This window comes from Trachinotus anak, unplaced genomic scaffold, assembly GCF_046630095.1.
Source record: "Trachinotus anak isolate AG129_WGS33_773 ecotype Australia unplaced genomic scaffold, CSIRO_AGI_Tana_v1 ptg000012l, whole genome shotgun sequence".
NCBI classification, from domain to species: Eukaryota; Metazoa; Chordata; class Actinopteri; order Carangiformes; family Carangidae; genus Trachinotus; species Trachinotus anak.
Genome location: NW_027273863.1, coordinates 22,850,586 through 22,867,420, shown reverse-complemented (window position 1 = coordinate 22,867,420; position 16,835 = coordinate 22,850,586). Strand labels below are relative to the sequence as shown.

The 16,835-nt window shown below is 41.4% G+C and overlaps 1 protein-coding gene across 4 annotated transcripts in view; it reads right to left on the bottom strand.

The window, feature by feature from the left end:
• Nucleotides 1-93: 93 nt before the first annotated feature.
• Nucleotides 94-16,835, bottom strand: part of zfyve9a (zinc finger, FYVE domain containing 9a) — a 32,276-nt gene continuing 15,534 nt past the window's right edge. For 2 of the 4 annotated variants that reach the window (XM_071491907.1, XM_071491908.1), the window contains exons 6-19: nt 16,120-16,296; nt 15,729-15,892; nt 14,283-14,391; nt 13,754-13,876; nt 12,633-12,788; nt 11,294-11,518; nt 9,019-9,101; nt 8,687-8,791; nt 7,342-7,492; nt 7,041-7,121; nt 6,637-6,799; nt 5,539-5,644; nt 4,889-5,065; nt 94-3,489 (exon numbers count right to left, since the gene is read on the bottom strand). In XM_071491907.1, coding sequence (XP_071348008.1) covers nt 3,328-3,489; nt 4,889-5,065; nt 5,539-5,644; nt 6,637-6,799; nt 7,041-7,121; nt 7,342-7,492; nt 8,687-8,791; nt 9,019-9,101; nt 11,294-11,518; nt 12,633-12,788; nt 13,754-13,876; nt 14,283-14,391; nt 15,729-15,892; nt 16,120-16,296 — 1,982 coding nt within the window. In that variant the 3' untranslated portion in view covers nt 94-3,327. Of the gene's footprint in view, nt 3,490-4,888; nt 5,066-5,538; nt 5,645-6,636; nt 6,800-7,040; nt 7,122-7,341; nt 7,493-8,686; nt 8,792-9,018; nt 9,102-11,293; nt 11,519-12,632; nt 12,789-13,753; nt 13,877-14,261; nt 14,392-15,728; nt 15,893-16,119; nt 16,297-16,835 lie in introns of all 4 variants that reach the window. The other 2 variants (XM_071491904.1, XM_071491906.1) reach the window with 1 other exon arrangement.

The following is a 16,835-nucleotide window of genomic DNA, read 5'->3' as shown; positions in this document are numbered from 1 at the left end:
CCACTTTTCTTGACATTTGTAGTGTAAAGAAAAAAAAGATGTACAGGGTTTTTGGCTTTTCAAACATTTTTGACCAATGTTTGTTTAAAAAAAAAAAAAAAAAAAAAAGTAACAAAACCCAGTCAATGAAGCATTTCATCCACAGTCTAGAGGATACAACTGTTACAATGCAAAGTTGATTTGCTCTCTTTACTGTTTTCAAGCTCGTTTTTGTTTGCATGCAGTGTTATATGTTTGGATAGTAACATCTTACAACTGAAAAAAAAAAAAATGCTACTTTCAGTCAGACAAATTGCACCTTTTTTTGGATTCAGAACATATTGCACACGTCAGATAATACCAAAAATAATAATTAACAGAAAACAGGGAGTCTGAAAAAAAAACAAACTTGTCTCCTCTTCATCTATGCTAATTTATAAAAACAGAACTGCTGAACGTCACACAGTGAAGACACAGTGATTCAGCGACACCAGTTCTGGTATGATCACAGTAAATTAACCCAGAACTGGTGACTTTTGACCTCTCAACATTTTAATCAGCTGTACTAGCATTACTTTGCTACAGTAGCTCCTAAAATACTTCAAACTGAGTAATAAATTAATACAGAATACCTACGGGTCTAATTTAAACTGGAAGCGTCGGCTCTTCTGCAGATTTTCATGTGATTGTCTGATTCTCACTTGTGACGACGAGATTGTTTTTCTCCAATAAAACGCCTCGAGGAAACCTCTCTTACTGCGATGACAGTACTTTTTTTGCGTAGCCCCTTCTGGTTTTACATTAGCATGATTAAAGATGCAGAATGATGACTGTTGGTGGGTTTTTGGTGATTAGTCCGGTCGGAAACAAAAACACATTTTGCAGATTTGAACAGAAACAGGGGGGAATACATTCTTAATTATTTTCCAGGTCCACGTTGCTGAGGGAGAGCACAGTGCAGAGCAGAGAGAGGGGGCTGCAGGTAGACCTCCAGCAGTCTGATCTGTTTTTAGATACACAAACAGTTGAGGCCTCTGAAGACAACATATCGGCGATCTACAGGGTTTCCTACACAGGTCTGCAAAGTCTGGAGCAGGATGGTGATGATTTCACGGTTTGGAAGGATGATCAGTCGTAGAAAATGTGAGATGAAATACATTCAGCTTCAAGTCGATCTTGCAAGGAACCCTGGATCTTTACAGACACTGAACTTTTCGATTGGAAAAACTTGTCTTCCAGAACACAGTGGCAGTAACCCCGATGCTCGCTTTAACTCTCCTGTTAATGGCTTAGAATCCAGTGCACTGCTTCTGCAGTTTATATATATATTTATATATATCTTTACATCTTCAACAGTTATTCTCTTTATATGATTAAAAAGACACCAAAATAACTTGAGAGGTTATTTCCAACCACTGCTGGACGAACACCGCACGCTGATGATTTTGAAGTTGATTGATGAGATTAAAAAGTTTTCCCTCTTCTGCTTCTTCAGCTTTATGTACAGATTGTTTGAGTTTATCAATAAAGCATTGGAACCTTTTCTATCAGCTGTCTATCTAAGGACAAAAGGGCTTCTTTCTGACTTCAGAGTAACATGTTATCTTTTTTCACAGCACGGGTCTGTGCCGCTTACTTCAATAATACTGTCTGTCAGTGGGATCTCTGGAGGCTACAGATGCTAGATAATATAATGGAGGAGAAATCGCTCTGCCTACAAAAATATGTACAGCAAGTCAATGCATTTGTCCATGAAGTAAAGCATCTGGTGATTGATGAGTAAAGCTTAAGAGGTGAAGCCGAGATGGTTGTTTTTTTTTTTTCCCCCTTGATGAATCGTTGCTGCAGGCACTGAGCACCACGGTGCAAAAAAAACCCCCCAAAAAAACCTAAATCCCCACACAGCGACGCCTTCTCCCTCCTCGTTCGATGATTTGTAGTTTTCCTTGTTCACATAACTTTGGAGAAAATGTCCAAACTTTTCCAAGGTGGATATGAGTCTCCCTTGTAAGAGCATCCGTGCTACACAGAGGCCACAGAGTTCAGTGCTTCAGGACCGCTGGCTGCCACAGTGACGTTGGACTGACGGGTGACTGGAAAGCCGAAGAGCTACGTAACACCACACTGGAGTGGGACTGTGGGTCCGTCCAGATACCCACACTTGCGGCTGTGTCACCACGTTGTGGTGGTCACAGCAAATACTGATTTAGGTTTTTTCTCTTAACTGCATTTTGTATGATCTAAATTGATAAATAAAAACTATTTATTGAGTTGTTTTTGAAAACGAGTCACTTTACTTTTAGTGCCTTTTAGTTTTTTTCCGCACAATAACCGAGGTCCTCACAATCTCACAGTGACAGGGAAACTGCAGTGTTTAAAAAAACAGATTAATGCATTTCCCTGCCATTCAGCATCAAGTTATGAGAAACACTCACACAAATCGTGTTTTCATTTAGAGGTTAGTCGATTAAACAACTGAAAGAAAATTAAGCGCCAATTATTTTAATAATCGCTTCATTGTTTAATTCAGTTTTCAAGCAAAAGTTGATGTTTTCATGTTCTCACATGTGTCTTACTTTACAGTAAACTGAATATCTGGGGCTTTTGGACTGTTGGTCAAACAAAATTAAACATTTAATGTTTTCATATAAATTATATAATACATATAATGTATTCATTTTTAACCGTAGTTTCAGTTAATCTAGAAAAGAATAGAATAATTGGTCATATGAAGAAAATAATCGTTAGTTGCAGCTTTAGTTTTGTTCATTTAAAATTACTGATGGCAGTGCTACATGTAAAAGTGCTGGTCTGAAACAACTCAGAGTAGCTCGCAGTCTGCCGTCAGTACTGTCTGTGCAAATAAGCTGCTTCAAGGTCGACAATCAACTCGCCTGAAGGAGGTTTGTGCTATTGACCTGTTATTACTCATGTCCATACACTACACATTATTGGCAGAAGGTCCACAGATTATTATCGGTTAATATTAACCTGGCTAATCAAATACTGCAGTGCAGTGTGGGTAAAAGGACAGACCCCGTGTGATCTCACCTGATAGGTGAGGTGAAAGATGCCATGTGACAGATGATCCTGCTCTGAGCTTCCTCGGGCCCCAGGCGGCCTGCGGAGCAGAAACGACGGTGGTTGGATGCATAGGTTTGACTTGAGGAATGCTACCCCACCTGGCACGGCACAGTTTTCAGGCTCTTTTGAAGTGCAAACGTTTGAAGGGAGGTGACGGAGGGATGGAGGACCAGGCTGTGAGATGATGTCAGAAGGTAAAAAAAAAAAAAAAAAAAAAAAGATGCTCGGAGGTGAAGCTCCAGGTTGGTGGGATGTGTCCGGCTCCTAGGAGATGATCTCCAGGATGTAGAAGACCAGCTCCATGACCACGGGGCCCTCGCTCAGCTGACACGCCCCGCTGTGGATGACGGGGATCAGAGCACTGTCCAGGTCGCTCAGGTACTGAGGCAGGAGAGGCTGACCGTTACTTCCTGCCAAGTAACCCACCTGTGACAACGAAGACAGATCTTAGACAGGATCCTAACCACGCAGAGTTTCAGTAAATGGATGATAATCTTTTTTTTTTTTTTTTTTTTACACGTCATTTAACTGCAGTGTAGAGGAGGAGTAGAAAAAAAAATGATTTTATCAGTTTTCTTAACTCAGTTAATCTCACTAACTCAGTTTCAAGGGTCCTAACATGATAACAGCTGCAACAAGCTCATACGCAGGACATGAACCACAACGTCCCTGGTTTCAGTCCAACTGGGAAGCTTTGTTGTCTCCCTTCATCTCTCCCCTGTGTGTCTGTATTAAGAGGCCCGCCATGATCTCCATGACAAAAGAACTTCTTGTGACTTTTAACAGATTTATCTCATTAATATGCAAATTCATGCAGTAAGGCACACTGAGATCTAATCAGATCATCTACTCTATATGGGGTCACTGTGAAGGAAGTAAGAAGTTTCTACTACATATTCTTCATAAGAATTATGTTTTCTCCTCATTAAAATAATTATCTCACTGATGAGCAAAGATTTTTTTATTCTAACATGTTTATCTTGTGTGTGACAAACCTGCTCACTTTCAACTTGTTAGAGTTACAGCAGTTTGTGGGAATCAGTGTTTCTTATTAATATGGTTTCTTCAAACTTTAATCAGATCATCTACTTCACACGGAGCATCTGGGGTTTAAGCGTTAAGTTTACAGAGTCACAGACGCCAGCATGATGACATCATGTCCTGTGGTGTGACATTAAAAAAGGCATAAAACATAAACTGAAAAACACAGAGAGAAAAATTGTGATGTGAGTAAATTTAGGCCGATGATATTGTCAGTAATTCTATAACGTTGGTTTATTGTAAAAAAATATTTAGTTAAACATAAATCAAGTTCCAGCTGCTCAGTTGTGAGGAGTGGCTGTTTGTGTTTGTGTTATGTAGTATGAAACTGATAATTTTGGGTTTTAGACAGTTGATCTGGGAAAAAAAAAAAAAAAAAAAAAAAAAAAAAACTATTTGGAGACACTTGAGATTCCATTTAGGGAAATTCTAACAGGTATTTTCAGCTTTTTCTGATATTTTATAGACTGAACAGTTAAATCAAGATATTAAAGAGGTTAACTGATAATGAAAATAATAATTATTTGCAGCTTTAAATAATTTCTACATATTACAATATATTTTTAAGTGGATGACAAATGCTAATTACAATAGCCACGAAACAGTCTGTGAAGCTGAAACCAACTAAAGTTTCATTTGCAGTTTCTAGTGACAAATCAGTGGCTTCAGTCACCGAACATTTAAAATTTCATGCCAGACCCACCCTCCTCTGCCTGTTCCTCTGTTCTTTGAGTCTGAGTAAATAAAGCTCCGCCTTCTGTCCCTCAAACTTCCATCACCGTACCTGGTCTGAGTCCAGCGTGACCCTCAGTCCCAGCTTGGCCATGCCATCCTCCTTCAGCAGCTTCAGGTGCGGACACAGCGCCATGCAGAACGCTCTCGCCACGTTCTCCGTCAGCCGGCTGTGGTCGGCCGGGTCGCTCAGACCATTGGGTTGGTCTTCACTCTGGAGGAAGAAGACCTGAGGAAATCACAGAAACACGGTCTTGAGTGAGATTTCTGCAGGTGTTGGTTTTTTTTTTTTAATATTTGATAAGGATGAGGTAGCAGAAGAAAAAAAAAGAGTCAAGTTAGGTGAAGCTTCCTCTTTCTTTTGGATAAACCGAGTTTATGTTAAGTTTAAAGTTCTTCTGTTTTTTTACAGTTAAAGCTACAGTTGGACAGTTTTACGCTTAATTATGTTAATTGCTTACAGTAAACTCAACAATTCTTGAAGTTAAATTTCCTTTTATTTTATTGTGTTTTTGTAAGAAAAATAAAATTTGATCAGATTGTTGGTGAATCAAACGTTAATACAGAACTGACTCCATTATGCTGCTTTTTATTTTGCCCTTAAATTCCCTTTAAAGAGACGTTGACATTTTGCCCAGTAAGATCCTGGTTGCTCTTGATTTTCTTACTGGTGCTCAGCAGAAGGACCAGTGTGAGTCGTACCTCTGTCCAGCGGATGACTTTGCCGTTGGCTTTGAACTCGGAGCCGTGGAAGATCTTGACGCTGATGATGGACTCCATAGACTTTCCATCGATCGGACTGATCACACTGGATAATCAAACACACAACATCAGTGTCTGATTAAACTAATTTTTTAGAGTATTTACCAACAGGGCATAAATGTAGGGTAGAAGAAAAGGAGGGGGTGCTGAGATATGGTCAATATGCCCTTGAGCAAGGCACTGAGCTGCCAGCTGCTAGATAGTGTTGTTAGATATGCTGCGTGTTCTTGTGCTGCCTTTTGTGTTTCAGTGAGCTGAAGACAATTCTAATTTCTAATTCTAGTGGGCACCATTTTTCATTCTCATCTTCCTCTTAAGAGCAAAAATAAAGTGCAAGACGGGTCTGTGCACTTTCAGGCTGGTTTCTTTAGTCTGAAAGCAAAAACTAAAAAAAAAAAAAATTTTTGAAAACTGCTGCTGTTTTTCCATTTTTTCAATTTTGGTTTAAAACAAACTGAAATCCTATGTTTTTGTTTTTCTTGTCAAGTTTTTTTTTGTTTGTGGCTTAAAAGGAACAAAAGAGTGGAGGTGGAACAAACACAGGATGTGTAGTGTACTGTAGAGATAAATAATGGACGTAGTAAATACTTCAATTACTGTGATGTGACGACAGCATGACGGCAGAGTAAATTCACTTATCTGGTGAGATAAGGGTTAAAACAGCTACGGTGCAGAGAGTCTTCTGCTAGTGGTAGTAGTAGTAGTATCTGCTGAAAGAGCTCAATTATATTTAATGGTGAAGAGTCACATTTAAATTTGGAGATTTTATCAGGCTGCTGTAAAATTGATTGCGCTGGTCTGTATCTCAGTCAGAGCCACGTCAGACTTCATCATTCCACCCTGCTGCTGCTAAGAGTTTCCTCCAGAGGGATCCCACCAGCACGCATGATGAGTTTTTATAGCTAAGTAGTAAATGTAGTGGTCGGGAAGCTATCAGTTCAATTGTCCGTGACATAAATGCATCTCTCTCAGGTCTCTCCTCCTCTCCTGATCCCTCTCCTCGGCTGTTCACGAGGTCTCCGTCCTTCCCTTTCTCACCCCTTGTTGAAGTTGTGGTCGTCCTCCGTCCACTGGATGTGGACCAGCTCCTGGTTCTCCTCCTGGTCGGCTTTACCGCACGTGATGGTGAAGTCTTTCATGTCCCTCAGGGCTTGCCGTAGAGAGTCCATGGTCTCAGCTGTGATCTGGATCATCACACCATCTAAGAGTGGGAGAATAAGAACATCAGTCATGAGTAGTGTTCAAACTAATTGTTGTGAATGAATAAATTATAGCAAAATCTTATCTCCAACTCCATCCTCTAGTTGCAGCAGTAATCATGAAATTGTGGCGACGTGGCCATAGTTCTTTGTAGGTTTTGTGGCCTTTGTGTGGTAGTTTCATACAAATATACTCAACTAATATTTCTTATTAATTATGTGGTTTGTTGTCACAGCTCTCACCTTCCACAATGCTGGTCTTGGCTAAGAAGCCTGACGAGGCTTTCAAAGCACCACTGAACACGAAGAAGCAGGCTCCAGTAACTGGTAAAAAAAAAAAAAACACAAACAGAAAGAGAAAAAAATAATCACAACTTCAGTTCAACTTCACAAGTCAAACATTGACTGAGAGCAAATGATTTTCAGGCAAACAGAGCAGGGAAATAACAACAGTCAAACAGGCAAACAGCTGGCCGTAACAACCACACAGAGTGCAGAGGTAAAGGAAGCCTTAAGTGTGATGAGTCTCTTCCTGTGTCAGCACCTTTGCGCGGCTGGTGATGGATGCTGATGGCCTGCGTCTGATAGTTCCCATCATCGTTCTGGACGCACACCAGGTGGGAGTCGGCCCGGTCGTTGAAACACGCCCCCATGGCCAGCACGTGTTCGTTGGACTTGTTCATGGCCTTCATCAGCTGCAGGAACAAATAACATCCATGTCTAATTAAGCTGCCCTTTGGGTGTGAGCTGAGGAAAATGGGCTTAAGAGAGGCTGCCTGGTTAAGCCTAATTGCAGTGGGCTTGTGGGTAAAGTCTTCAAGTTAAATGGGATGGTGCTGAGATGACAGATTGTGGAGAAAGACACTGACACGGGTGGATATCAATAGTTGAAAGATTCCACATATTAATTCCTCTAAATCCCCTGCCTCTGCATCTCTTTGAAGTCGTCCTTTGCAAATCAGAAATAAAACTGAAAATCTGGAGGGCTTTAACCACTTGCTGCGCTAAAGGCTCGCCTGCAAGCTGTTGAGAAACGGTTTCCCACTTCACATTACTGGGTTCCCATCTGTTACTGCTCCAGCAGCCAAACGCTACAACCAGCACAACTCTCTTCACCAATGGCTCATTTTCTCCGGCAAATGGTGCTTGGTGTGTATCACCTCTTCTGGTTGGACGTTCATTCACACCCTCGAGGCAGCAGCATTATAACAAGTCGGCAGCCTACGCCTAATGTTCAGCTGCAGGGACCCTGGAGAGTTTGTCACATATCACCTACACAGAGTGAACATGTGTGTGTGTTGATGATCGAAGAGCTTTAAAAAACCTCCTCCACTGAAGTCATTAGTCTGGTGGAGGGTTTTATTGTGTTAGCGTCTTCAAAATTTATGTATAATCCTGGAAAACATGCTCAAATGTGCAACACATGACAAACAGCTCTGCTTTCCCTCAGTGTCTAGAATCTGCTTTCATGCTTCAGTGTGTGAAGTTTTAGCTGCTTTGACAACAAGTTTGGTGCAGTTAAAACAAGCTCTGGTACATTTGCCCATTTGGTTCGGTTCATTTAGACTAGTATGAAAACAACTGGACTGTGAGTGTGTGAAAAGGAAGGTCTGCTTCCACTTGTTCTGTTTGTGGTGTGGAAGCAAAGCAGATCAACTGCAGGACTTTGACAGCCACCAGCGAATGAGTTACTGTGAGTCTGCGAAGCTTCATGTTAACAACTTTTGGTTTATTTGTAGGAAAAAAAGAGTGAATAAAGGCAACAATAGACAACTTTTTCCCTCAGTCTGGACGATTTGAATCAAACTACAGGACTGGAAGTGACCTTACTTGAACCAGTATGTGATGTTGTGTGGTGTTAACAGAGATACTAGATGCAGGAAGCTCACCTCATTGTAGCGATTACTGGGGATCTTGATGCTCGTCTTCCTCACCTCCATATCCACAACCAGCCCTTTCACCACCGGCAGCGTGTACTGGTAGTTACGGAAATCCTGCAACAGGGACAGAAGGGGGGGGTTAAATGCAAATACTTTGCAATTTTGGTAAAATGAACTAATTAAAAACAGACTTCTTATTTTTACAAAATAAAAGAAAAGTTTGGTAAGTGACGTCCTTATTTGAAAACATCGTCTTAGCACAGACTCATGTTATCATATGTTACGCATCAACAACATATGGCACAGCAGAAACAGAGCACAGGAGGAAACAAAGCACTTACTGCGAGCAGGTTCATGATGGTGTGACCCGTCTCTCCAAAGAGTGGTTTTCTGAAGCGAACGCTGAACAGCGGACACGGATAAACTGCAAAACAAAATGTTCAGTGACTGATAAATGTATTGTCACTAACATACTTTTAATGTCAGGGCCAGTTATTATTGTTCATCAACTGTCTTATTCAGTTGTCATGGAAATGTGTCAAATACTTCAGCAGAATGAAGCTAATTTGGAAACTATTTCAGCATTTTGGGCTCATCATTATTATTACTATAATAATGAGCAGAACTGTGGGCACAGAGGAGGTTATTTTGATTTAGTATTTTTATATATATATATATATATATATATATATATATATATATATATATATATATATATATATATATATATATATATATATATATATGTGTGTGTATATGTATATGTATATGTATATGTATATGTATATGTATATGTATATGTATATGTATATATGTATATGTATATATGTATATGTATATGTATATGTATCTTAGTTGTGGGTCTTTTGTTCTGTGGACGAGATGTTTCCAGGATGTGTAACATTCCTATTAACTGCATAACTTGTGTTTCTGTGTTTTCCCATCTTCATCATTCATAAATGCAAATGAAGTGAACAAGAGACCCCACACGCTAACATCAAATACAGTGAACTGCGCCTGCAGTTAGGAGGAACGCTCCTAATCCACAAGTGAAAAATAAGGCTGCTTTTTTTCTGCAGCAACCAAAGCTCCTTAGATGACTATTTTTAGCCTTATCTCAGCAAACAGCTGGATATAAGATCTCGCCACAAACTCTCATTAGCAATGAAAACCAATCTCAGCCTGGAACAACGGTTCAGCGGAGATTCGTGTGCTCACAGGCCTCCCAACCTTCTGCTGGTCAGCGCTTAATGCAAGAGGTGAGAGCGTAGAGAACTGCACTGTTTGTGTGGTGGATTAATTTCATGGTAATGCTAACATTTAGTGTTTATGAGCTTCAGCTCTATGTGGCTTTGTTAATGTATTCTATCCCTGCTCACTGGAAGCAGGCAAGAGGCTTAACGGAGCCAGGCGGCACTCCGTGCTGGCAGGTCTGGCTGTGAGAGACGGGGATTTGGTGGAGAGGAACCTCTCTGATAAGAAACCCCACACAAGACGTCCACGTTCATGTGGGAAGTTGTGAGCAATCTAAAAGCAGACTGTAATAGTAAGCTCTATAGATATATTTTACCATAAGAAACCATCAGAGGATGTACATGTTCTTTGCCTCATTTTCACCAAATTTAACTTGGTGATGTTTGGGTTTTGGTTGCTAATGACCTTGAAACCAGGGCTCCATTTTGCCACACAGGTAACTCATGCCATCAGCTGGTATCTTTCTGTTGTTGTTCCCTCACACCAAACTGCTCCTGATGATGGTTTTAAAGTGAAGCTGAAAATCTGACACTGGAACAATGCCTCTCTGTCCTTTTGTTTTTTGTTTTTTTTTGTTTGTTTTTTTTAGTAACATTACTCTGACATGAATTGAACATCAGTCAATCTCCAGCTAAAGCTAGGATTACAAGTATGTATTTCCTGCTCCAACAAACATGTAGAAACTGTGTTATTAATTTAGCATGTTTTATAATCATGTTTAGTGCAACATTACACAGCACTCTAAACTGCAGCGTTGCTCTCAGACTGATTACACTTTGGGATCATTTGGATCAATATTTATACATTATCCACATCAGAAACATGACACCATTTCCTTTTTTGGAGCTGTGTGCGCGGAGAATGTGATCGTACCTGAACAGAGGAGCAACTACTTTACACAGGACAGTTACAGAGATAGAGCCAAGTATTAAATCTCTTACTTTCTTAGTGCTGACCAAAATGTGCCCACAGCGCCAAGTATCAATAACTTTCATATGCTGAAAACTTTGCCAGCTTTGTGGCAGTGTTCAATTAAAAGTTGATAAAAAAAAAAAAAAAAGTTTAATATAAGGGTTTTGTAGAAAAAAAAAAAACATGTTTAGATTTATTAAAATAAGGTATCTAAAAAAAAATTGGCAAGAATTGTGAATCTCAGTTATCATGGCTGAACTAGTTTTTAAAATTTTAAGAGATGAGGTGGAGACTGAGCTAGAGACAACCAAAAAAAACAAAACATACAATCCCGCTGGCCATCATTCAGAAAATAAGGAATATCTGCCAATGAAGATCATGTATTGTGAGTGAAAGCTCCAGCTGGTGTGTGCACTGTTTATAGTGTGAACCCCAGTTGTGCAAACTCACATCGGTACTCTGCACCCAGCCGCAGCATGAGGCGGATGGGGAAGACCTTGGCCCAGGGTGTCTCCCACTTCTGGATCAGGATGCCAAAGAGGTAAGGCGGGTTTGGTAGCAGGAGGTCCTGCAACGACTGAAAGGAGGGGCTAATGTAGAGGAAGCCGCCATGCTCCCTACTGCCCAGGAAGCTCTGCGTGAAGAAGGAGTGACTCAGGTGGCTCAGCACGTTGCCTTTAGGAGATGAGGGAGAAGAGGAGAGAGAGGAGAGAAGAGAGAGGTTAGAGATATAAGAGATATGAGGAGGAGGAGGGGTTGGTGAAACAGGAGAGGGGAGGCACTGTGGGGTAGCGGGGGAGAAGGTGGGGAGAGTAAGAGAAGTAATATAATCGGCGTTTGGGGGCACAAAGTAGAAAAAGCAGGGAATGAGACGTAGCAGATAGGATTAAAAATGAAAGGATGAAGTGGAAGAAAACATCAAGGCTGACAATGAACACAAATGAGAAGCAACAGAGGAAAGAATAGAGAGAAACAGAAGAGATAGATATGAGAGGCAGAGGCTCTCAGTGTATTTTACTGGATTACTGTGCGGATAGAGAGCCCTGCTTGGTCTGTATCAAGTTCTATAACAGTGAATGAAAACTTGCCTGCTCGACCTACAACCTCATATTACCAACAAAGGGTTCATGTTACCAATTATCCACGGGAGGGATCACTGGCTTTGGATGGCATGTAACACAATAACAGTAATGACAAGACAAAGCTCAGTGGCTGAGACTTGCTAAAGCCAGCACTTCTCGGGCCCTGACTGACGGCAACTTAATCAGGAACGACACACGCAATATGGCTCCGTTCCACCAGCCTGAGACTGCTCCAGTGTGAATATGAAAAAGGAAACAGCCTGAGGGGAGCAAGCCGTCAAAGTCACCCGATATTAGCCTTATTTGCTCTGCAGCATACGGAGTTAAGAGCGCAAGGCAAGCGGTGGTGAGGTGTCACGCCTGGAGGGAGAGCACTGACAGCAGGACACTAATATTTGGACCATTTTTCATAAAAGAGGCAGAGACACAATTCAGCGGAGAGTAACCTGGTTTCTAAATAGAGGACGACATGGTGCACATGTCATCCCTAATGGAACAAAAAGTAGAGCTGGAACATTTTCCCCTTGCATTACATTCGGGTTACCTCATTTTTAACTGGTCAGCACCTGACTGAGACAGGTGGACTCACCTGTGGACCTCGAGATACAACCAGTAATGAGCAGCTATCGCCCCCAAGAGGGGCCCACAGTGGAGGTGGGCTAGTTTCACAGAAAGCCTCCTGGTGGAGATGCTGATTGTGTTCTTACCACTGAGGGCCTCCTGGTAGAGCTGCACGAAGTGGGTGAAGATGTCTTTAGGGATGGTCTTTTCATCAGGGAGACACTGGAGCAGAATGACCACCTCCGCCTGGCCGACAGCATGCATGCCTTTAGTCGTCACATACCAGCACTTCCGGTTTACGTCTGTGGGTCGAGAGAGCAGAGGTCTGCAGTGATTCCACTGGTGATTTGTTGTATGGATTAGTGGGTCTCAACATCAAGGACTACAATGGAAACACAACTGAAGACTTTACTGTGTTAGTCATTAAGTCATGGACCTAGTCATATTTTCATGACACTTCCAACTTGGCACAAGACTGAATTGAATGGTGGTACGCTGTTACAGCAGCACAAGATTAAATACGGACAAAGACAGATTACATGCGTTAAATGTCTTGTTCCACTCTGAACAAAGATGATATTTGAGTGGTAAATTTACAAAGTGCAAATATTAGTTTGATAAAATACAAATCACTTAATCCTTCTGATGTGACGTCAGTCTTTGAAAGTGATTTTTTCCCATCACAGTGCTGGTATCTTGTACAGCTAAAGCAAAGAGTAGACCAGCTGTCTCTATTTTCAATTTTCTAATAAAATCTACAGCAAAAATGCTTTAGATAAAGGACATTAGCAAACAGGAACTAATGTGTGAAGGTCTTGTCACTCTGTGCTTCTACACTGATTGACTAGGCAGGAAAACTGTGTAATAAAAGATAAATTAAACGCAAACTGTATTAGTGAGAAACAGTGGAAGAGCATCGTTCCCACCCACACTGGTCAGTAATTGAGCAACATAAGGCTTCAAAGTGAGATAAGTTTTAAAATACATCACTGCTACAACCTTTTTGGGCTCGGGAGTTTTGGGTATACTTGGCTATGGTTACTCAGCAAGAAGAATAGTAAGAGAAAAGAAGTAAGACATCAGGCATATAAAAAATGTATAGCAGACAAATATGTATTTTTATATTTCACTTAGACTATCATAAGCTTATAAATTTAAAAGTAGGTCTGCACACTCATTACTGTTCCTCTAAAAACTATTTTTATGCATCGTCAAAACCTCCAAATCAGTGTGTTAAATGGTGGAAAGGCACCAGCTGGGTCCTCACAGTTAACAAGCTTGACCATGGCGAGCAGGTTAGCATTGAGCACGAAGACCAGGGGGTCTGGGCCTCCCTCCTCCAGCTGCTGCATGAGGACTATCTCCGACGGCCTCTCCTCCACTGCGTAGTCTGCAGGTGGGTTTGGGTGGGGTAAAAGAAGGAGACAAGGATGAAGGAAGGGAGGGGTTGAGGTTAAGTTAGGTAAACAGAAGAGAGGATGAAAAAGGGTGGAGATGTCAGAGTGAGAACAGGGGGGAGGTGAAGATGGAGAAGCAATTATAAGTGAAGTAGGCGAGGGAAATGATGTTCAGACCAAGTTAACAACAGCTGGAGACCCACAGAATGATTAAAAACATCATCCCAGCATTCCCATGTACAAACCCCCCCCTTTCTCTTGCTGGCAGTGAGTGATCGTAACATGAGCCGTGATATAAAGCACATGAGAACAAGCACAAACACAGCAGCTGACGGAGCAATGACGAGGCAGCAGAATGGTGAGGATGAGGGCAAGCACCTGTGATGTGGCCTCCCGTACCTCCTTTGACTCCGGTGGAGATGAGGATGGGAGGGAGCCCGTCCTCTGGAATCAGGCTGAGGGAGCTGCCCACGGGGCTGCCCACTGGGGCAACAGGGGTGTGGGCTGCCTGAGGGTGGAGAGGAGGGGTGGGGGTGCAGGGTTATAGGTACTGTAGGTTATAACACACAGTGAGATGTAATAGTACAGAGACAGAATCAAAAAGCATGTTTGTGGCTGTGATTATGAGCAGCCAAATCTGCCTTCAGCACCTATAATCACAGTCAAATGTGCACCTCTGGGTTCTTTATGGAACAGGTAACATCCAATTGATTATGTAGAAATTTAAGGATTTAAAAAAAAAAAAAAAAAAAGAGAAATCTAGAGCTGTCGCTGTCTAGCTTCTTTATTAACCCAGTTTATTTAGGTAAACACTGCTGCCAGTTATTTCAATGTTGGAAAGCTCTGCCACAACATCAGGTTGTGTTGAAGAAAAAAATTCTTGCTTATAAACAAATGAGGAAAAAACCCACCCAGAATTGGTGTCCCTAAAAGGGCACTCCAGTAATTTAGTATTACTTTTCCTTAAAGCTAAAATATTTGTATATTAACATTGGAAAGAAATTACTAAGCGTGATATAAAAGGTGTGCTTGTTCAAATTAGCTAGTTTGACCCTCAATGTCTCGGATGCTGCTTTCCAACTTCGTGCAACCAGTTTGTAACCGAACTTTCTATTCTAAATTTGATGTCTCCAAGACTAAAATGAGATTCCTTACGTGACGTCAGTTGAGTAATTTTCTCAGTTTTGATGAAGCTCCTTCAGAAGAACATACGTCACCATTCAACTGTTTTCACAGGCTGAGTAGAGCATTACTAATGGAACTGAACTGATGTTCTTTCACTTTTGCCTCTAAGTCACTTTTCTTGATACATTTTAAGGTGACAGTAAATTCAAACCCATGTATTATGGAGTTCAAGTCAGAATGACTTTCACAATTAAGAATTTATACTCAAGTTGTGTCTGCATAGCATCAGCAAGCTATCTCAGGCGAAGCTGTTTGAAAGCTCCAACAATCACTCTGTTCACCAGGCCATGAATCATCCTGACAGTTGGCATTCAAGTCCAATGAGCGTGGGGCACAAACACAAACAACCAAACACAGCTTGCAGTTCTATTAAATGCTGTGAGAGAAAGTAGTGGTCACTTATGTTGACTTACAGGGAATCTAGTATAGTATGTTCCAGCTTTGAGCATTTCAGTCTGCTGGGATTTGTGGGATTTCGACTTCTGATTACGCACACAAGGAATGTTTCTTTTGAACTCTGTTTACTGCCATTTATTGCAGTCCTTGAGCCACCGAGAATACCACAGAAAGAGTTCTTTGTGGCTTCCTTCAGCTAATATGACCATACACACTATCCTAATAGCATTAGCTGTGGGTGAATGTTTTTCGTGCCAAGCCTACCTCTGAGGAATCCGAAGTGGAGGACTTGTTTGAACATGTGGAGATGGCCAGTGACTGGGAGGGAGCTGTGCTGGAAGTCGGAGGTTTGGGGGACTCTGCTGTGTCTCCATTAGGTAGAACCCCATCAGCAAACCACACCCTCCTCTGATCACGTGACAGGGACCCTAAACATGAGCGACACAAAATTAATTTTTACCTGAACGTCTCAGTTGAACACCCACACTCATAAGGGTACAGTGAAACACCAACCGAGCTTACGTAGGAAAACTGCAAGTTAATCTTATGAATAGCAAAAAAGCAGTTAGTACTTTAAAGCAGTGGGGACAGAATGTCACTGTAAAGGTGAAATATAAAGTGCTAAGAGTATTTTTATGCTTAGTAAAGGTCGTACCCTCGTTGCCAGGCTGTTTCAGGACTCCCACAGGCACCATGACGGTGGGAGGAGGGGAGCTGAGTACCCCAGAGGCCTGAGCCTGTTGGAGGGGGGGGATGGTGGAGCAGTACTCTGCTGGGTTGTTGGGGTTTGGACTCTGGTTGCTTCCAGTGGCCGGTGTCTCCCATGATTGAGCTAACAGACAGAAAATATCATCACTAAAAGTTAGGAAAAATGTGCCTGTGTGTGTGTTAAGTCTAAAAACTATACAGATTAAAAATTAATGCAAGTTCTACATATAAACAGGTGCTCGATGTCCACGATGGGTAGGTGTGCTTTTTTGGAAAAAAAAATTAATAATCTCAAAAAATACCAGCTGTACTGGCAGAAATATATTGGCAGTTAAAGTCAATCAATAGGTAGATAAACTTTTTCCACATGCTTCTGAATGGACATTTTTTCATAGCAGACATTTTGGCTTTCCGTGGTATGACAATTACAGTGTGAAACAAATTTCATTAACGAGGGCTCTGTTTCAGTCAGGAGCCTAGTAAACCATTCTTGTGATGAAATGCAGCTGTAATTAAAGTTATTAATTGCACCTGCGCTTTTCTTGGTTTCACATGTCAGACTGTCTGCCATCAAAAAGGTCTATTTTTACAGTAGCCATACTACATACAACACTCTACGTGTATGAAAGAGCAAAAATCCTCCTGCTGCAACACTGCAACATT